Source organism: Sus scrofa, chromosome 8 (genome assembly GCF_000003025.6).
Source record: "Sus scrofa isolate TJ Tabasco breed Duroc chromosome 8, Sscrofa11.1, whole genome shotgun sequence".
Classification (NCBI taxonomy): Eukaryota; Metazoa; Chordata; class Mammalia; order Artiodactyla; family Suidae; genus Sus; species Sus scrofa.
In genome coordinates, this window is record NC_010450.4 from 84052539 (window position 1) to 84074754 (window position 22216).

A 22216-nucleotide genomic window follows, 5' to 3' on the forward strand; every position below is an offset into this window, starting at 1 on the left:
TCCTAGTACAAAGTAGACATGCCAAAACACTCTTGTAAATGAATGATCAAGACATTGTTGACAAACAAACAAACAAAAAAAACCCACAGCCTAAAAGTTGATAATTATTCAGCGGAATTTCAAGGAATTAAGCCAAGAAGACAGCCTCTCAGATCACTCTGAGGGACTGCTCCAAAGAAGTAAGGGAGGAGCCAGGATACACAGGAGTTTTACAACAAAAGCTAGGTTGTTAGAACATCAAAAGATTACTGTTGATTAAAGGAAACCGGCTATCTCAAGTTTATGAATTTAGCACTTATTCATATATGGGACGATGCAAGAGTCTTCGATTACTAAAACCATTCCTTTGATCTGTACCTCAATTATCCAGGGCCAGTAGCCTGCTTTTCTCCATCCTGAATCCCCTCAGGTTGCACCGTCTGGAGAGCTGCAGTGGCTGATGGCTTGGTGGCTGCAATATCCTTTGTTTACTGACATGGCAGGCAACATTTTTCATTGACATCATCAAGGCCTACAGAACATATCTGGATTCTAAACAGTTGATCATAAGATTTCATCGTGTCTTTACTACACCATGCCAAGCCCTGGGAACTTCATGGAGTTTTCATTCTAAATCTAAGTAGGGAAGGTCAGAGGCCTTGAGGAGTTCCCACTGTGGCTCAGTGGTTAACGAACCCAACTAGCATCCACGAGGATATGGGTTTGACCCCTGGCCTTGCTCAGTGGGTTAAGGATCTGGCATTGCCATGAGCTGTGGTGTAGGTCACAGATGCGGCTCAGATACTGCGTTGCTGTGGCTCTGGTGTAGGCTGCCAGCTACAGCTCCAACTGGACCCCTAGCCTGGGAACCTCCATATGCTGTGAGTCCTAAAAGGACAAAAGACAAAACAAAATAAAAAAATAAAAACACCAATACACACTGCTATGTATAAAATAAACAACCAGATCTACTGGATCAGAAGCTATCTATATTCAGCATCTTAAAATAGCCCATAATGGAAAACACCTGAAAAAGAATATCTATCTATGTATGCATAAGTGCATTACTGTGCTATACACCTGAAACAATGTATATCAACTACACTTTGATCAAAAAAAAAAGACACTTGTTCTTATCTTTTATACCATTACACCTGAGTACTGAAGAACAACTTAAGAGATTCAAATACAGGTTGTTTGTCACACTGTTTGCCTAATTTGTGTGGCAAGTGTTTACATACTTGTAATGAACCAGGCGGTAAGACAAGTCAAGGAACAAAGGGAAACAGGATTTATGAAAGGGGAGAAATATTCCAGACAATTTAGAGACTGAAAAAATTGAGGGTCAACTGAAAAACTTGAGGGTCAACTGAGTAGCTGACAGCCAGTAGAAAGACACAAGTCTTGGTACTCTTGTGTAGACTAATCCGAAGTGTCAAAGACATTTTCAGGTCTTTGTGTATTCTCCAGGAAACCTTGAACATTTAGCTGAGGAGCCAAGGTGATACTGTCTCTGAGAAGTGTCTGCAGGTGCCCTTCCATCCCCATGCCATCATTTTTGGGTATACCAATTCCTTCACTGTAATGTCTCAAAGAAATGAGCAAAGATACATCTACAGAGTTTGGTGCACTGATGTTTATCCCAGGAGATTTATAATTCTAAGAGTAAAAATAACACGAATGCTCAGAGATTGACAAATAAACTGGTATTTATACAATGGAATTTTTGCAGCCATTAAAATTCCTGTAATACAAGAGTATTCAAAATATAGGGTACATGTTCATGGCATATATTTTTAAAACATTGTTTACATGTTTATACATATTTAAACACAGTGATTCCACATTTAGATGCAATAGCTAAAAGTTCAAAATGCTATTGTAACAAAAACAAAATGTTTAAGGTATCTGTTGCTGGGTGGTAAAATGACAGATAATTTTTGTATTTTTCTTTGCCCTTTCTTGTATTTCCCAACTTTAATTTATTGACTCTGTATTGCTTTTGCAATAAAAAACTTAATTTATGAAACTCCATAAATTATCAATTTTAAATTTATAAAAATTATTTTAAAATAAATGTATGATGATTGTTCAATTATAAAAATCAATTTATATGTATTTACTGATGTTTTAAAAGATATGTGAGAAGACACATCCTGTATTCATATTTGTGTGCATATGTGTTTGAGGTAAAGAGTTACCATGATCAAGAATTGTTTTTAGGAGTTCCCGTCGTTGCCCAGTGGTTAACGAATCTGACTAGGAACTATGAGGTTGCAGGTTCGGTCCCTGGCCTTGCTCAGTGGGTTAACAATCCGGTGTTGCCGTGAGCTGTGGTGTAGGTTGCAGACGCGGCTCGGATCCTGCATTGCTGTGGCTCTGGCGTAGGCCGGCAGCTATGGCTCCGATTGGACCCCTAGCCTGGGAACCTCCATATGCCTTGGGAGCGGCCCAAGAAATGGCAAAAAGACAAAAAAAAAAAATTTGTTTTTATCCCATTTATCTGGATCCTCAGCCAGTAATTTTAAACCAGAGCTAGCATTTCCTAACATTCTCTTACAACTCTGAAATTCTACTTTCGAAAGAGAGAAATGAAATATGGGTGGGGAAGCTTGGAATTGACCCATCCTCTCTCAAGCTAGAAGAAAATGGAATTTAATAGTGTCATTGTTTTAATTTTTACTGGGGAAGCAGGGTGGTACTAGGAGGTGGAGCCAGGGAGGCACAGGGCGGTACTTCAGTCTTTGCATAATTGCCTTAAGTCTCCATCTCTCTTTAACAGGGACGATTTTCCAAAGTTATGTAAGGTGCTATGCAAACGTAGCTTCAAGTCTCCCCCTTTGTAAGAACAATAGTCATAGCCAACGTGAATGTTAACACTCATTACGTGCCAAGTACTGTACTAAATGATGTGAGTGTGTAGGATACAGACCCAAGTGTATATATTAAACCGAGGCCTCACCGTGACATTTTGAGGCAGGTATTATCATTTTCCAGATGAGGAAATCAAGACTCACCTTCCTCATCTGCAAGGCCCTGCAAGATAGAAATTCTGTTACTGTCCCTGGGAGAGATGTGGGTAACTGTGTCCTTTGTGATGTGCTCTATTGTCCACTCATCGCCTCCTTCTCGATCTCTTTCTCATCTTCTCTTTTCTACAGATGCCACTGTCACTGCTGGCAAACCTTCAGCCACTTCCCCTGGCGTGATGACCATCAAAAATACTACTGCCGTCGTCCAAAAGGAAACTGGTTTGTTCCTATCTTAAGACAGTTGCTCCAGGGTCATCGTTATGATGCAACTCTATTTAATGGGTCCTGCCACTGTGAGGAGAATGTGACAAGGACTGAGAAATGGAAGCAAAATAGACACAGTCCTTTCTCTAGGGGAATTCTCATTTTTTGGAATGTCTCATATAAATAATATTGTAGGTTACAGAAATTAAAACAATCCAGCAAAGCACATAAACAATAAATGTGATTGAAATGGGGGTCAAGTTCAAAGGGATCTAGTAGTTGAGGGGTGAGGAGGCCCTGTGGTCCAGCCCAGTTGGATTTAGCCCAGAGCGTGGTCCTGTCCAGATGCTGACCCTGAGTGAGTTGAACCCTGTATTCCTCAAAGGGCCTGTGTCTTCTGAATTTTAAAACAAGGCTCATTAGGGAGTTCTCATTGTGTCTTAAAGGTAATGAACCTGACGAGTATCCATGAGGATGCAGGTTTGATCCCTGGCCTCGCTCAGTGAGTTAAGGATCCAGCATTGTCTTTCGACACCAGCTGCAGCTCCGATTTGACCCCTAGCCTGAGAACTTCCATATGCCATGGGTTCAGCACCACTCCCCCCCCCGCCAAAAAAAATAAGTTTTCCAAAACCACACACCCTCTAAGAGGCATAAAGGTGGCTGAAACCCTATCTGTTTTATTCCAGAGGTCATACACTCCAGCAACTATCAACTGCCACAAAGACAGAGAAGACAAGCCTCAATTAGCCTTTATGCATAACTGCTAAAGAATAACCAATATAACCAAGCCCTTGTCTGTGTCATACAATATAAGTGTAATACGTTATTTGTAATTATTAAATTCCAGAAAATTGTATGGCTATAGTTAAGGGACTTCCTGACATAAGGTGGTACTTAGAGACAGCAGCAGAAGAAATGGTGGCTGTAGACCAATAAGGGGGAGGTTAATTCTAGCAAAGCATTAAGACAACCATACTAGAAACTTCTGCAGAAGAGGATTCCAGGGAGACTGCTGGAAAAAACTCAGCTGAGATGCAGCAAGGGTTTGGATTGTGAGAGTGGCTGTGGCATAAACCTGGAAAACTGACAACAACATGGCTTCTTTGGGGGTTGGACTGATATCCATAGGGGGTGACGGCTCAATGTATCTCCTCTCTGCTCTCACCATTTTTACATTTTTTTTTTTTAAAGAATGCTCTGCATCTTGTGGAAGCCAATAGGTGGTTCTTCCAGCACTTTCTCACACCTTTCCCTTCAGTTCATGAGGTGGTTTGCTAATTTCTGATCCATGAAAACTTGCTGGATCTTGAAAGGCAATACTGGAAAGTAGATATTCACGTTAAGACTGACCCATTACCGCATACGTTTTACTAGCTCTCTGTTGAAAGTTGAACAGCTCTCCCAAGTTAAGAAACAGAAACCTACTTGACAGCCTAATTCCAAAATGGTATTTTTTAACATGCTTTATGTTTTCTGACTTTATTTTGAAATATTGCCTTTATTTTGAAATATTGTCTTTTTAGGAGTACCAGAAAGCTATCACCAGGATTTCTCACATGCAGGTATGTTAATATTCAATATGGAATGGTCATTTCATTTTAAACTATGTTTGCTAGTTTCAAATGCCTATAGAAATACAGTCATCAATTTTATTTTTACGTTTATTTTCTTTTTTGCTGTTTTTGTTAGTATTATTTTTATTGAATTATATTTTCTGTACAATATTATATAAGTTACAGGTGTACCACACAGTGATTCATAATTTTTAAGTTACGCTCCATTTATAATTATTGTAAAATATTGGTTATATCCTTCATGTTGTGCAGTAGATCCTCGTAGCTTATCCTATGTGATAGTTTGTGCCTCTTACTCCCCTTCCCCTCAACACTCCCCACTGATAATCAATCATTTATTTTAGAACCAGAAGAGTATAGGTTATTGACTTTAATCTCACAGAATTGTACAGGTAAACAAAATATGTTCTTTTACAAATTAAAATAGGCACTTCTAGTTTCCTTCAACGTTTGGGAAACATAACTTGATCCTCACTTTTCTTAAGTTAGATATGTTTCAGCTTTTTAACCCACCAAGGGTACTTGAAAAAAGTCTAAGAGTTTATAAAACCATTGAACTTCTTCTCCCTTTCCTACTGTAAAGAAAAATGAAGAACTTAAAAGCACCTAATTAATTGGCACCATGTCAAGAATAAGTATGAGCCATTTGTGTCTCAACCCTGATTCTTTTTTGGTCCTATGCTACCACTTGGGGCTATTTTTCCAACCCTCTCCATCTGGGAACTGTTGCTTCCCCGCTTTGGTGCTGCTGTAAATCTCACTCTGGTTCATGTATGTGTTTCTTTACTCTTCTGTGTTTCTAAGCCTCCCTTCACACTGTGTCTGTCCTTCACAACAGAAAAATTGATTGTATAGCTGAATTACTATCTCATAAATTAAAGCTAAATGGAAAAGAAGGCTGAGCAATAACAGTGAAAGGAAAAGCTACATTTATTTTTTTTAATCAATAATAAGGCTTTTAAATACAAATTAGCCCAATAAATATACTCTTTTCCCTGTAGGTCTTGCCTTCAGCTCTGTTTACTTCATTTGGAAGCAAATATGCTATGAATATGTGAGAGTGCCTTGAATTTAAATTCTGTTTCACTCTCAACATGTAAAAGTTCGAAAAAGAGTTTTAGTGATCTTATTATAGACTACACATAAGGATAATGGAGAGGGAACAGAGCCTTCAAATATAGGTGATCTGGATAGGTCACAGTCTACTTCTAACTAGTTATCTTACCTGGTATAAGTAACTCAAACTCATTTGTCTTCTTTTCCTCATTTATAAACTGCTTATACCAGTTTCCTTGCAAATTTCAGATTCTATGATCAGTCCAATATTCTTTTAACATATCAAAGCACTATGTTCATATGGGATAAAGAACCATATGGAGCCTATGGTTTTTTTCCCGTTTGGGGGTAGAAGGTCCACATATAGCTCTTATCCACAGTTACACCTGTGAGACCATGTAAAGAACACTGGACTTAGGAGTTCCCTTGTGGTGCTGTGGGTTAAGGATTTGGCATTGTCATTTCAGCAGTTGAGTCATTGCTGTGGCGTGGGTTCAGTCCCTGGCCAGGGAACTTCCATATGCCACAGATATGACCAAAAAACAAAAACACTGGACTTGGAGTTGAAACCTATGGGTCTTGGTTCTGTCATTAGTTGTGTGACCTTGGACAAAAGATTTTACCAATCAAAGTCCCAGTTCCCACAAGGTTACTGTGAAGAATCTAATTTTTGAAAGGATAACAATATCTGTAAAAGTTTATTAGTGTACTTTCTGTAAAAAAGCAAAGGGACATTACCCTGATTTTCCCTGCTTTATTTTTCAATTGCTATGTGGTCATTTACTTCACACTTTTGTAATTTGATGCTTTCTTTTTCTCCCATAGAAATAACAGGCATTATTTTTGCAGTGATGGCTGGCATCCTTCTAATTATCTTCTTAATTGCTTATCTTATTGGCCGAATGATAAAGGTGAGGATTCAGTGTTTAATTTTGCTGTAAGTGCTGGTGTGAATAGCTCTAGGAGAGTTTATTCCCCTGGGTTCAACTAGACTCATAAAATGCCATCTTTATCTATGCACACACAGAAGTCACTGAGTTACTCTAGTAGTTTTTTTTTTTTTGCATTTGCCATATAAAGAAATTCCAAATATAAATCTATCCCCATTTTCCAATGAAAGAGCCTCCAAAGTTTTGCCTCACTTGATCTAAGATATTTTGAAAGATATGGATAAAATAGTTGAATTTCTAACTATAGTATCTAGTTTAATATGTGTATGAAAAACATTTAAAGTAACATGACGTATTTATACATTTAAAATGTTTTGCTTTTTTTCATTCTCATATTTCCTGAGGCAGATGTTTTTAAACCCCACCTGTGAATTTTCCTGGATGAGTGATTTTTTTTCATCACGAAAGCTAATTTTAAGTCTGTATGACACAACATTCCAAAGCACATAGCCTTTACTATAACCTTTTATGTAAGACAGTTCAGACACATTTGTGCGTGTGTTTATTTATTTATTTACTTATTTAGTCTTTTTGCCTTTTCTTGAGCCGCTCCCACGGCATATGGAGGTTCCCAGCCTAGAGGTTTAATCGAAGCTGTAGCCACCAGCCTACCCCAGAGCCACAGCAACGTGGGATCCGAGCCATGTCTGCGACCCACACCACGGCTCACGGCAAGGCTGGATCCCCAACCCACTGAGCAAGGGCAGGGATCGAACCCACAACCTCATGGTTCTCAGTCGGATTCGTTAACCACTGCAGCACGACGGGAACCCCATGTGCGTGTGTTTAAGATGTTAGCAACTGGAACTGTAATCACAGATCCTTAAGTGCCTGGTCACAAAAGAATAGTGCAGTTATGTTCTCATTTGCCCTCTGTTCTTGATCTCTCTTTATGACCTTCCTACCATAGCCACTGTATATATTCTCTTTAAAAAGCTTGTTTAGAGGGAGAGCAATACTGCAATGGCAGGGCGGTAACAAGATTGATAGTAAATCTACATAAATTTCCTTTGTCCTTTCCTTTTTTAACTATTTCTATGAGGTGACTTTTATAATCATCCGAACCTGTGGTTGACTAACATTACTCCATGTACATGGATCTTCTAGAAATAATACTTCCGTAGTAAAAGTAAAGTAATTAAGAATATCTGCTTTATTAGGAGAGATTTTTGTAAGGACTCAAACGGAAGATGATGGGTCTGCAGGTTAAATGTTGGGAAGAAAGTCATCTCCATGTGCTTGGGCATATATGCCAGACTTAGTTGTCTGCTCTTTTGGTTGATCTGAAAAAAATCTCAAAATGCCGATGATATCCTTAGTTGGCAAAATTCAGAGAAAATCTTCAATATGGACACAGAAGAGTTGTGTCCAATATGGCTAAGAGAACTTGTCTCTTTTTTAAAAATTAAAAAAAAATTTTCCATTTCAGCTTTTCATTACAGTGGGGAAATATGATTTCCAGGTTTGGGGTAATCATTCCCCTCGGAAATCGCAAATACTCATTTAAATCAAAGTTTGTAAATATCTATGAAATAGGCGACTTATCCCACCAAAGAACTCCACAAAGTGAATTTTCATCAGAAGAAAACAGACTTTAGCCAAAAAATTTTTTTTTTAATCTGAAGGGTTTTTCTTTATTGTGTCTAAGTTTAGAAAACTGTGGCATTAACATTTTTTCTGGTTTTTATTTGTAGAAACCTTTGCCTGTGCCAAAACCTCAAGACTCACCTGACATTGGCACACAAGACACAGCAGATCCTTCTGATGCACAAAACACAGCAGATCCTTCTGAACTACAAGACACAGAGGATCCTCCTTTAACTTCTGTAGAAATAGAAACACCAGGTTGGTGATAATACTTTTATTGCCATCTGCCTTTTTAGATGGGAGATAAAGTAATGACTGACTTCTGCTTTGGGAAGTGCGCTCAATTAGGATTCATTTATAATCTGCTGCATCGATGTCTTCTTTGTAAGATTTTTTTTAAATGTGAATGTTTATCTGCAGCATAATGAAATTCTAGGCATAAACTATCTTTAAAAAAAGAAGTAAAACAAATACTATTATGTAAAACAAAGACAAGTTCTTGTGTGTACTTCTTACTTTCCAAACTGCAAAGTGGTGTGTAAGAGACCCTGCAGTGGCTTTAGGTGAATAGCCCCAGATCTGGAGCCAGACCCGGATTTGAATCCATACTCCCACACACACACACACACACACACACACACACGCATACACACACATATATTTCATTACTCAAATGAATTTATCACATCTGTAGTTGTATAATGATCATAACAATCCAATTTCACAGGATTTCCATCCCATAACCCAAGCACATCCCCCCACCCCACAATCCATACTCCAACTTATCAGCTGTGTAACACTGAGCCAGCTCTTCATATGGAGATAATGACAGCCAATGTGGAGACAGTTTAATATGGCCATAATTATGGTTTCACTTCTTAGAATTTCATGAGGATTAAATGAACTACCACAAGTAAACCATCTAGAATTCTGGCCCGTAGTAAGTGTCTGTGCCTGATAGCTATTATAAATATTGCAGGCTGCATTCCCAAATGACCTCTGCACAAATGGCTGGTCACTTGGTTCCATTTTCATTTCCACCCCCAGGTGCTAAGTGTCAGGTGTATTTTGTTCATCCAGATTAGTACTGACTCATAATGTTTTTCAAAAAGAGCACTCTTTGCCAACCTTAAAGAGTGAGAGATTTTTTTACATCTAAAAACATCCAGATAGAGAGCCTACTCTCTAGCACAGGGACTTATACTCAATATTCTTTAATAACTTATAAGGGAAAAGAATCTGAAAAAGAATAGAAATATATGTATAACTGAATCACTATACTGTACACCTGAAGCCAACACAGCATTATAAATCAACTATATGTCAAAAAAATTTGCAAATCAAAAACCAAACCAAAACAAACAAAAAACCCAATCAGATATTAGTACCCTCCTGCAAAAAAAAAAAAAAAAAAAAAAGGTAAACTCTAGAGTTTTGTGGCACAGCAGGTTAAGTTCTATTAAAATTTGCCTGAAGCCTATGCCCAGGTGATGTCTAGTCTAGGAGATTTCCACTAAAAACAAGACTCTATGGAATGGGCTTTAAATGTTCAAGCAAAAGGGAATTCCTTCTGCCTTCTACAAAATTGATGGAAGTAAAAATTAGTAAAAAATCATGACAGATAAATTTCCAGATTCCAGTTTTAAGCCTACACCTATCTTCAAAGGGCTGCTAGGGTTTTCCAGGCTTTGGGATCATAAAAATAGAGTTTGAAAGATCCATCCCAGTTACATAACCTATGTGCAGAGCTAAGCACATCATATTTTCTTGTAGGTTCTTAAAGCTTACAATGATTGTTATGTAGTTGTTTAGTCCTAGGAAGTTCATGCTCTATAGAGTAAATGGCATATCTGTAATTCTTAGGTCAAAGAATTAAAAACAAAAACAATCTGCAGATACTTAAAACAATAAAAGTTTTGAGTTATGTATAAGATTCACCTCATTTACTAAGGTTACTTTGTTATAGGACTTGCAGCTTGAACAAATATCCTTATTTATTTTACCTACATTCTGCACTGTTTAAAAAAAAAGTGTTTGGAAGGTTTTTTTATCGATTGATTTTTGCTTTTTAGGGCTGCACCCGTGGCATATGGAGGTTCCCAGGCTAGGGGTCGAATCAGAGCTGTAGCCACTGGCCTGCACCACAGCCACAGGAATGCCGGATCTGAGCCACATCTTCAACCTACACCACAGCTCACGGCAATACCGGATCCTTAACCCACTGAGTGAGGCCAGGGATAGAACCTGCATCCTCATGGATACTAGTCGGATTCGTTTCCACTGCGCCACACCAGGAACTCCCTGAAGTTGTTTTTAAGGTGGAGCAATTACCAGCCAAAGCCTTTTTTTTTTTTTTTTTTTTTTAATTTTATGGCTGTACCCACAGCATATGGAAGTTCCTGGGCCAGAGACCGAATCTGAGCCACAGCTGCATCCTGCGCTACAGCTGTGGCAATGCCAGCTCCTTTAACCCACTGTGCCAGGCCAGGGATTGAACCTTCACTTTCACAGTAACCCAAGACGCTGCAGTCAGATTCTTAACCCACTGTGCCACAGCAGGAACTCCCTAAAGCCTAATTATTTTAAACTTAAATTTCTATATGCTTATAACTATTGATTTATTTTGGTGACATATTTAGTGTTTTGTCTGCTTCTTTTTTTATTCTTCATACAATCTTGAGCCTCTCTGTGGAAAAGCCCACAAAAGTTGAAAACAATATCCATCAAAGTGCATAAAAATATCCTCATTAATTTAAGTGCGACCAACATTTACCAAATGCTTACCGTGGGCTGGGCACTGCAGTGACGTTAAATGTAGTAATAGGAATCTCTGTACTTTAGAAGCTGAGAGTCTTGTTGGGGCAACAGACAGACTGTGGCCATTGCAGGGACAGGTTTTAAGTTAGCAGAGGCATTAGCATCTAGAAAGGACTGGGGTCAGTAGCAAAGGCTTCCAGAGATAAAATCACCTAAGGTCAGTCTTAAAGGACAGACGGACATTTCTGGGGGAAAGTCAGTTCCAAGCAAAAGGGCAGGCTTTCATGCAAAATCGTAAAAGACAGGGAGTTCCCATCATGGCTCAGTGGTTAACGAATCCGACTAAGAACCATGAGGTTGCAGGTTCGGTCCCTGGCCTTGCTCAATGGGTTAAGGATCGGGCATTGCTGTGAGCTGTGGTGTAGGTTGCAGACGCGGCTCGGATCCCGCGTTGCTGTGGCTCCGGTGTAGGTCGGCGGCTACAGCGCCAATTGGACCCCTAGCCTGGGAACCTCCATATGCCTTGGGAGCAGCCCAAGAAATGGCAAAATGACCAAAAAAAAAAAAAAAAAAAGCATAAAAGACAGAGTATGGTGTACTCAAGGAGTTGGGTGCATTTTCATGTTGGCAAGATTAATGCTTCCATTCTCAAATTCATTTCTCATTCACTTCTAATACACATAAAGGCAGTGGAAAGGCAGATGAACCCGATTTGAGGCTCTTTTTAGTCCCCATATTTGTGCATATGAAGTTATTAAATATGGCTTGGTAAGTTAGCGACATTGTAACTGGAGAGAAGGTTCTTGTCGCAGAAAGAATCTAGAGAGGAGACACAGAGGTCAAGAAATTAAGGCAAGGATTTTTTAAGCAATAGGTACGCGGTCAAGGGGTGAGGGGGTAGACTCAGGTGAGTAGCTGCCCTGAGTTTCTTTGTGACATTCAGAAACCACAGTGTCCCACCTTTCGTTGTCTGCCTCTAAGACCTTGTCACCCTAAAATATGTGGTTTCTTGTTAGTCCAGAGCTTCCTGCTTTTCTTTGCCTGCCCAAGGACCTCCATTGTTTCCAAAATGTATGGTTTTCCTGCCCTTTGGCCCATGCCCTCTCTCTCTGTTCACATCTAGCACTCTGCCTGCTCTAACAAAATGAATTATAAAATCTGACTTCACTTCACAGGAAAATTTGAGAAACACATCAGCGTCCTAAAAAATGCTTGAGACCTATTTTTGTAGAATACTGCTCTAAAGTAATTTACAAGTCAAAAGGCAGTGATAAATTTGAGTGATCCTGCCATCTCAACGAGAACTAAAGATGTTAGGCGATAAAGAACTAATTGCTTTAGCATCCTGGAACTTGCACATGGTTGATTATTGGTGGGAAATGAGAGTAAGTGAATCTGAGTTAGCTGCCCACAGTGGCAGCCACATGTGAGCCCTGCCAGCGCACTTCTGGGGGAATTTTAGAATGCACAGTTCCTATAATGCCCCAGCGGAAGAAAATTGTGGAAAACATCTGCTTCTATAACAGAAACGTTCTTCCCATCCCTTTCCCATACTCTCCGAAAATAACATAAATCCAAACTACCAGCAAAGAAAGGTGGAACATCGGATTTGGTGGTGGTGGTGCCGGTGGGGGTGAGGGGGTGGGGGGAACCAACCTTTTCTACCACATGCTAGAATCAGAGAGGAATTTAGCAGAGTTTCTATACAGACTTGCCTTTGCTCATGTCTAAGGAAAAAAAGTTACTTCTAAAAGAGACTACAGATGACGAAGCTTGTCTTAAATTCAAACACACATATATAATTCAGCTCACTTATCATTCACTGACTTCCTGCTATATTCCACCCCTACATAATTTCTCTCTTAGTTTCTCATCTCTGCAGAAACTAGGAACAGAGAAATTATGTTTATTCCTTACCAAAGTCTTTTAGGATAGATTGTCTAAGAAATTCTGTTTCACTTACACATACCTCTAATAGAGCTAATTTGAAAATAAATGTTTTTCATTTCCTAACAATTGTATTCAAGAACAACTCCATAAGAATGTAGAATACTGAATTTATTTTATGCATTAGTTTTCTGTTGTATTTAACTATAACTATGCTTTACACTACTTTTTTTCCCTTTACAATCCTTCTGCAGCATCCTGATTGATGAGAATCTGCTCACCAAAACAAGTTATGGAAGAATTCGAAGACACAAGACTTCAGTTAAGTGAAAAATAAACATCCAAATTTCAGTCAAGTGAAAAAGGAACATGTAAAAAATCCAGTATGCTTATGATGAAACATGATGGAAGATATTATGAGGAAAAGAATGTATATATATATAGGTATAACTGGGTCACTTTGTACAGCAGAAATCGACAGGACATTGTAAATCAACTATAGTAAACAATGAAAAAAATTAAATAACCAATAGATTGTGTATCTTCCAAAGTTGTCCAATATCAGGATGAAAATTTCATCATAATAAGTCCAGTGGCAAATCGTTTCTTTCATGCTTTTATTTGTGAGCCTGATTTTTGTAATCAAATGACTTGGAATTCTTATTCAAAGCCTTAGTTGGCGAGTTCTCTAAGACTGACTTACTCTCTTCTTTTGTGTTTTAATGATTGTGCTCTCAAATGAAAAGCTTGTAACAGCTAGATAAAAATCGAATTCTCTTCTCATTCTTAACTTCTGAGTCTATTTTCATCGTTTTGAATAAATTAAGGGGACAGCAAAATGCTAATATTTCCTTCATGGCTGAAAAGGCAAGGTATGGTCATATTAATGATGATGTTTCAGTCACACTAATCGAGCTTGTGCTTGGCAATGCCTTGCATACATACATACAAATACATATGTACATATATGCAGATAAAGCTGTGGACATATAGATGTATAAAATGACACCCACATTCAACCTTTAACGCATAAATCAACACAAAGGGTTTTTCCCATTTAAAAAGTGAGATGTTACATATGTATAACTGGCTCATTTAAAATAACTCATCTGATAGTCTAGAGCATCAACTTGTTCAGGGCACAGATAGATGAATTGTGCTCCACCAGAAGAGTTATTTATGTCAGTGCGCAAAGTATCCTGAGAAACAATCAGTGACTTTTCCTTGCAAAAGAAACTTCTTAACTCTGTAAGTGCAAAAGCTGTGCAAATTTGACATCAGGTGAATCTATTAAAAGGTTACTTTATATTCCCAATTAAATTTCTTAACCTGTCCAGTCCTAGTTTCTCTTATTAATAAAATTTTGGAAATTGGTTTAAATGATCTAAAAGAAATTTCTGGACACAGGAGACTAAGGTTTTGTGACTATACAGTCATCATTCACTTGTAATAAAAGTTGAAAAGCAGTATAAAAACAAAGTACCTTCTTGTGCTATTTCCAAGTGAATAAAAATCCATATGGCTTTTCATTGTTGTGTGATAATTAAGTTAAAAATATTACGTACACATATTTGAGCTTGAAAACTTCGATTTATTTTTTAATAACTTTTTAAAAATTTAAATCTTAACCTACTTGTATGTTCAGAGAGTATTCTTGTATTAAATTGATTATATAAAAATAAAGACTAAAAACATATTTCTCTTGGTATGTATTTTTTAAAAAGCGTTTTAATAGTATTATTGGGTTAAATTAATCAAATGGAGTGGAGTTCCCTCATGGCTGAGTGGGTTGAGGATCCAGTGTTGTCACTGCTGTGGCTCTGGTTACAGCTGTGGCATGGGTTCAGTCCCTGGCCCGGGAACTTCCACAGGCAGCTGGCATGGCCGAAAAGAGAAGATAATTAGTCAAAGGATGACCTAAACATCAAGGCAATTTTAAATACACCATCTTCAATAAAAACAAAACATGGAACCAAGAGAGAACATGAAACTAGTCATATCTCTAAGGTAATCACAAGTCAAAGACAGTAAGAGATCAGAGTTGACTGTCCCATTTCTACCAGAGCAAAAAAGCCCACGAAATAATTAAAACAGGAATTGCTTTAACCTCCTTGAACTTTTCCTTCATTTCTCTGTCCTTCTATCGATGAACCTTTCACATGTAAACTTAATGTTTGTGAGAAGACACGGCCTTTATTCTTCAAATGTTATAATTAAATCATCATAGGATGATAATAAAGACGTCTCACCTATGAGGCCAACATGACCCCATGGTTCACTTGGAATTTCTCCAACTTTAGGACTGGAATGGGGGTTGGGAATGAAACATTAGAAAATGTTATTCTTCAGGCCTAGGGGGTTGCTTGTATAGGTGTGAGCAAAGGATTTACATACACGAGGGGGAAAATGAACGGAGAAGGGGAAGAGATGCTTGATGGTAGAATGTGGGGAGGAGAGGACTGACATGGTGAAAGGGGTATTGCAGTGATATCTGGAATAGTAACTGAGGAAGAGCCTTCCGATTTATTCTAAGCATTTGTCCTATCGAATGTTGCAAATTTCACAGAAGCAACGCCTAAGAGCCAGTGTCATTTAAACAAAAATCAGTACATCATTCCACCTGATATCATGCAGAAGCCTCTTATTATGCCCACCCAGTTCTAATGCGTTTGTGCCCTCGGCTCTGTTCAGCTGGAATGTGTCCCCTGGCAACTGATAAACAACTTTCAGGCTCTAGCTTTAAACAATCCTGTTGCTTGTAACTATGATCTGAGTTCCATTTCCTGCTTCACTGTGATTCATAAAGGGAAGGGAATTTCATTCATTTTTGTAATTCCTGTGAGGCTTCACAAAACTTGCTTCTTATTTCATGAAGCTTTTCTTAATATGTAAAATGCCATCACACATAGTTGATATAAAGGTTTCACACAGCGTGATGTGGAAAGAATCAGTCTTGGAGCTCGAGTCTGAACCCTTGCTTATTTATCCACATAATTTCTATTTCCCTCTCTGTAACGTGAGGATGAGAATAACTACCTTTCAAAAGTATCTTGAGATGTTTTCAAAATGACGTATACAAATGGCCAACATCAAGGGGGTGTTTGCATCCTCTGAAACTTACTGATGTCTGACTCTCACTTGGGAAACCTAAACGACAGATGTCGCAGTCCAGCCAGGAGATGTGGTAACAAACATGCCTAAGGTTGGGAGGGACGGTGGGAAAAAGCCTTTCCTGTGGGCTTTATATGGGCTATGAGGGTTTGATGTTGGGCATATCAGAGATGACTTCCTAGAGGAGGAAATAGCTTTTAATAGAAAGTAAAAATGCTGGAGTTCCCATTGTGGCTCAGCAGGTTAAGAACCGGACTAGTATCCATAAGGACATAGGTTCGATCCCTGGCTTCAGTGGGTTAAGGATCTGGTGTTGCCACAAGCTGCAGTATAGGTCACAGCTTTGGCTCAGATCTGGCATTGCTGTGGCTGTGGTGTAGGGCAGTAACTGCAGCTCTGATTGGACCCCTAGCCTGGGAACTTCCATGTGCCATAGATGCGGCTGTAAAAATTAAAAAAAAAAAAAAAAATTAAAGGAAAAAAAAAAGTAAAAGTGCTTCCAGACACCTAAGGACTGAAGAAAATCCAGGCAACCGAGACAGGATTTCCAGAAGCCGAGAGGATGGTAGGTGAGAGGTCCCCAATGATGGAAAGATTTTTTTTTTCTTGTCTTTTTAGGGCTGCACCCAAGGCATATGGAGGTTCCCAGGGTAGGGGTTGAAGTGGAGTTGTAGCCACGGGCCTATCACAGAGCCACAGCAATGCCAGATCCAAGCTGCGTCTGCGACCTACACCACAGCTCATGGCAACACTGGATCCTTAACCCACTGAGCGAGGCCAGGGATCAAACCTGCGTTCTCATGGATCCTAATCAGATTCGTTTCTGCTGAGCCAAGACAGGAACTCCAGTGATGGGAAGATTTTGCAGAACCCACAGAAGCACCCAAGAAAGATTCCAGTGGAAATCTCTGCCGGGAGTGGGGTTCCGGGCCACTGTGAAGATATTGGTCTAGTCAGGACTTGCCTACTCCCTTACGTCATTTTTCCCTTCCTGTTGTTCCAGAGCGAGAGGGGGCAGATGCTTTGGGGAGCAAGATGGAGAAAGAGGAGTGAAAGATTTAGGTGGGGTGGGGGAAGGCATAAAGACAACAATTTAAAAACAGAATGGAAATTTTGATTATGGCATTGGTAAAAATAATTTTTAAATTTTTGTAATTTTTGTACAAGTTTTACAGTTATTTACAGTTATTACAAAGTATTGGCTGTATTCCTCATGTACAATCCATTCTTGCAGTCTGTCTCACACCCAATTGTTAGTATCTCCCCTTTCCTACCTTTATATTGCCCCTCCCCCTTCCCTCTCCCCACTGGGAGCCACTAGTTCCTTCTCTATATCTGTGAGTCTGCTTCTTTTTGTTATATTAACTAACTTGTATTTTTTAGATTCCACATGTTATATGATATATACATATATGCCTTCAAAGTCCATCCATGTTGCTGGAAATGGCAAAATTTCATTCTTTTTTTACGGCTGAGTAGTATTCCATTGTATGTGTATATGTATATGTGTGTATATATATATGTACACATATATCACATCTTTTTTTAATCCCGTCATCTGGATTGATGGACACTTAGGTTGCTTCCTTATCTTAGCTATTGTAAGCAATGCTGCTATGAACACTGAGGTGCATGTATCTTCTCAAGTTAGTGGTTTGCTTGTTTGTTTGTTTGTTTGATATATACCAAGGAGTGGAATTAAGGGGTTGTACGTGGCAGATATTTTAATTACTAACTGGAGGACTATTTGTAGTACTTAAAAGTGAGCAGAAGAGTAATGGAGTCTATCCAGGTTTTGACAGAGGAACAAAGGAAGAACCAGTCCATAGAACACATTTTAAAGAACACAGGAGACATAACTAAATTTGTTTTTAATTGTATCCTGTGAGTCTTATTCATTCAATAAAATCATTATACTGCCAGAATTATTAGTATAGCAAAACCATTTGTCAGTGAAAAAAAAAAACCAGATTAGGCATAATGAAAAGAAAGCTTATACATTGTCAGTGTATCTCTGTAAATTAACTTAGAAACAGCAGAAAAATGTATGGCCAAATTTACAAATTTGCCCCTATATTTTGGCTCAGTATTTCCATTTTGAGGAATTTACTCCAATAAAAAACAAGAGTAGTTTGTAATTTATCTTCTAATTCATCTTGTACATTCATAGCAGTAGCTAATAACAAAATGAAAAAAGAAAATAGCTCGTGTCCATCTGTCTCTACATTAGTCATAAATTACTTGTTAGTATATTAACAAAATAAACTGTTACACAGTCATGAAAAATTACAAGTATGGTGACCCTGTTTCCAAGTGGAAATGTGTGTATAAATTACTTTTAAATGAAAAGATGGGAAACATAGCATGTTTACTCTGAACTAAACAGAAGTACAGGTACATAAGTTAATAAGTTCAGGGAAAAAAATGGGCAGCAATATTCAATAGTTTCTTTCTACCTGTTATTGCTTATGAACCAGTGCCACCAATTTAAAGTGAAATGGGGAGTTCCCATTGTGGCACAGTGGAAATGAATCTGACTAGGAATCATGAGGTTGTGGGTTCAATCCCTGGCCTTGCTCAGTGGGTTAAGGATCCAGCCTTGTGGTTAGCTGTGGTGTAGTTTGCAGATGCAGCTCGGATCTGGCATTGCTGTGGCTGTGGGGTAGCTCTGATTATTCAACCTCTAGCCTGGGAACCTCCACATGCCACAAGTGCGAGCCTAAAAAGAAAAAAAAAGTGAAATGGTACCATTGCAGGTTTCTGCTAAACACCTCTAAGCTAGAGCTCTATTTCAAACTGAACACCAGCGATATTTTGGTATATCATTATCCATATCCCCTAAAACATGTTTTTTGGGTGTGATCGAAATGTGCTATGACTCTGCAAAAAGAGTCCTGGAAAGTTGACAAAGAAATGCCTCAGAGAAAGGGTGGAACAGAAAGATTCCTGTTTTCTAACTCAGCAATAGAATAACTTAGTCTGTACACCTTAGGAAGAATGTGGTCTTATTTTTTTTTAATGCAATGTAGCACTAATTTTTTTCATATTAAGACATGTATCAGTTTGTTGTAATGTTAGGAGCAGGTATGTATATGATCGTCCACCAGCTCAAAAAATTTTACATCATGCAAATCCTGGTTGAAAAGAATCAGGCTCCGTTTCCCTCAACCCAAGGAAATAACAGCAGTGTCATCCCAGCAACAGAAGGCCGAACATTGTGATCCCTCTCCCTTGTGGGAACATGTCTGCTCCAGAACAGTGTTTACTTCTAGATACTTCATGGCCACTGCAATTGGCACTGACCATGGTTTCCACAGAGGCTTGTAAAGAAAACCCAAAAGGAAAGCAAATGAAGCCCTTGTCTCTCTCACTGGGACCCTTTGAGCAAAAGGTGTAGCAGTTTGTGTCCCCCATGTCTCCTGACATGTAATATTTGTTGTTCATGTCTTAAGCTAAACACAATCCCTAAGAAATGATAACCGTGCTACATTTAAAAAAAGAAACAAACTTTTAATAAATTGCTGTGATCTGCTTACCTTGAGATTTTCACAAAACTCCCAATATACTGAATTTACAAGTTCCCAGGGTTTTTCCTTTATTCTTGTTTAGCTTTATTTCTTCTTTTTCTTTCTTTTTTTTTTTTTTTTTTTTTTTTTTTTTTTTTTTAGGAATGTACCTGCAGCATATGGAAATTCCCAGGCTAGGGGTCGAATCAGAGCTACTGCTCCAGGCCTACACCACAGCCACAGCAATGCAGGATCTGAGCCACGTCTTCGACCTACATACACCACAGCTCTTGGCCAGATCCTTAACCCACTGAGCGAGGCCAGGGATTGAACCCTCATCCTCAAGGATACTAGTCGGATTCGTTTCCACTGCGCCACAGTGGGAACTCCATTCTTGTTTAGTACAGCTTAGAGCAGGAGCCTCTGGCATCCCGTGATTTGTCTACACTTCTCTTCCTTCCAGGGGACATGAGAGACTCAAGGCAATGACAGAGCATCTTCACATCCTAGCTCCCTCACTGTGTCTGGGCTAGAGCCCACCAAAATGGTACAGTATTACCCAGACGACTGGTAACTCTTCTTGAAATCACAGCTAGGACAGATCAGGGGTCTGCATTTCTTTCTCAAATATTCTATAGGTGGATAAGGAATTGAAAATAGCATTATGTTTCCCTGTAGTTTAAAAACTTTTCTTAAAGCAAAATGATCAATATTTTTTCATATTCTTTTTCATTACGGTCTTTTACAAGATATTGAATAGAGTTCCCTGTACTATACAGTAGGACTTTGTTGTTTATTTTATATATAGTGGTTTGTATTTGCTAATCACAACCTCCTAATTTATCCCTCCCCCATTTCCCTTTTGATAACCATAAGTTTGTTTCTATGTCTGTGGGTCTGTTTCTATTTTGTGAATAATTTCATTTGTATCATATTTTAAATTCCACATATACGTAATAGCATATATTTGTGTTTGTCTGCCTGACTTCAAAAAGTGATCAATATTGATTAATAAAAATGGCTTTTCCCACCATTCCTCAAGGTAAATGAACTTGAATCCTAACTCTTCTGTCTGGTTTCTGACCACGTGGATAGCCCTCTTCCTGTGTGGCTGGTACTTCTCTGTATCCTTAGATCCTGATATCTTGGCAATTCCTAAGCTACCTAGACTGTGTGCTGCCACCCATTGGGGTTTTTTAGTATTGTTGTATTGTCACTGCTTGAGATTATTGCTACTTTATCTCATCCCCTTGATTGTATGTGTTATTAATTAGGGCAGCTTAAGATCCAACCTACAATGATGCTAACAGGTTTTCTGGACGAGACTGGCAGATGGAACAAGAGGTATCTTCCCTCACATGCCATTAGCCATACTTAGCTCCATGGTCACAACTAAATGTTATGGAGGCAAAGGCATGCTGTTTTAGCCACTATGTCCAGTAATGCATTATCTAATAGCAGTGATAACTGGCATCCTTCTTGCTCCTTTTCTTAAAGGAAATAAGTCAGAACTAAAGTTTCTTCACTAAGAATACTGTTCTCTGTAAGTTTTTAGTCTATAATCATTATTGTTTTAGAAATCTCTTCTCTAGTTGTTCAGGGATTTTTTTTTTTTCACATATAACATATCAAGTGATTTTTTTTTTTTTCCGCAGCTCTTGAAAATTTAAGTTTAAATCTTCCTTTGTCTTGTAACTATAATTTGAACCCAAATGTACCTGACTTCAAGCCCAGGCTTCTTCCACTACAAGCATCTGCCAACTACTAATGAGACGCTTCTGTGCAACATAGAAACAAAGATGATGAATAGGCATGATTATAATAAAAGAGGAAATGTGATGCTCATCTCTAGTGAAGTACCACAGGTGTTCTGGGAACTGAGATGGGGGAGGGAGATCATGGTCACTTGTGGACTTTCAAGAAAGACTGAAAGGGTCAGAGATGAGAGGTAGACATCAGCACAGGAAACTATGAGTCATACACAAGAAACGACTAAGTTAAAACATATGGGGCATGAAGAGTAGGAGTCTTACAATATACAGAGGATGAGAGGAGAAGGGGTGAGAGCACAGACTTCTCAGTGACCTCCAGGAAGCACAGTGGATCCTGCTCAGAACACTAGGTCAGAATTCTCCCAGGGACCCCAGAGGCCCACGTGCCCCTGAAAGAAAGTTAAAACCACAGGATCTCGGTTTACCATGTGTGGTACTCCCTGCACCCTCCCACACACCAGACACACCGTGACCACCGTACTGGGGAGTAGGGGCGAGGAATGTCTGAGGCTTCTTCTCTCTTGTCCTAAAAGACGGGGGATGGCAGACCCTGGCCACAAGCCCATGTCTTCCCTTGACAAACAGAAGACTGTCACAAATCTGCGTCGCTCAGGATAGGCTTTTGAATGAATACAGACTATGACCTCCCAAAGTTGCCACCTCAAATATATAAAATATAGAGTAATTTAAAAACATCAGGACATTACCGAACAATCACACTATGCTATAGCCTTAGGTTTTGTGACAAGGAATTGTATTTGTTGTATGTTTGAAAGATCACAGCAGAGTTACCTGGTG

At 38.9% G+C, this 22216-nt stretch overlaps 1 protein-coding gene across 2 annotated transcripts in view; it reads left to right on the forward strand.

The window, feature by feature from the left end:
- GYPA (glycophorin A (MNS blood group)) overlaps nt 1-14558 on the forward strand; it is a 29523-nt gene extending 14965 nt beyond the window's left edge. For both annotated transcript variants that reach the window (XM_005656526.3, XM_003129173.4), the window contains 5 exons: nt 3141-3230; nt 4742-4780; nt 6674-6759; nt 8493-8643; nt 13284-14558. In XM_005656526.3, coding sequence (XP_005656583.1) covers nt 3141-3230; nt 4742-4780; nt 6674-6759; nt 8493-8643; nt 13284-13291 — 374 coding nt within the window. In that variant the 3' untranslated portion in view covers nt 13292-14558. The remainder of the gene's footprint in view (nt 1-3140; nt 3231-4741; nt 4781-6673; nt 6760-8492; nt 8644-13283) is intronic.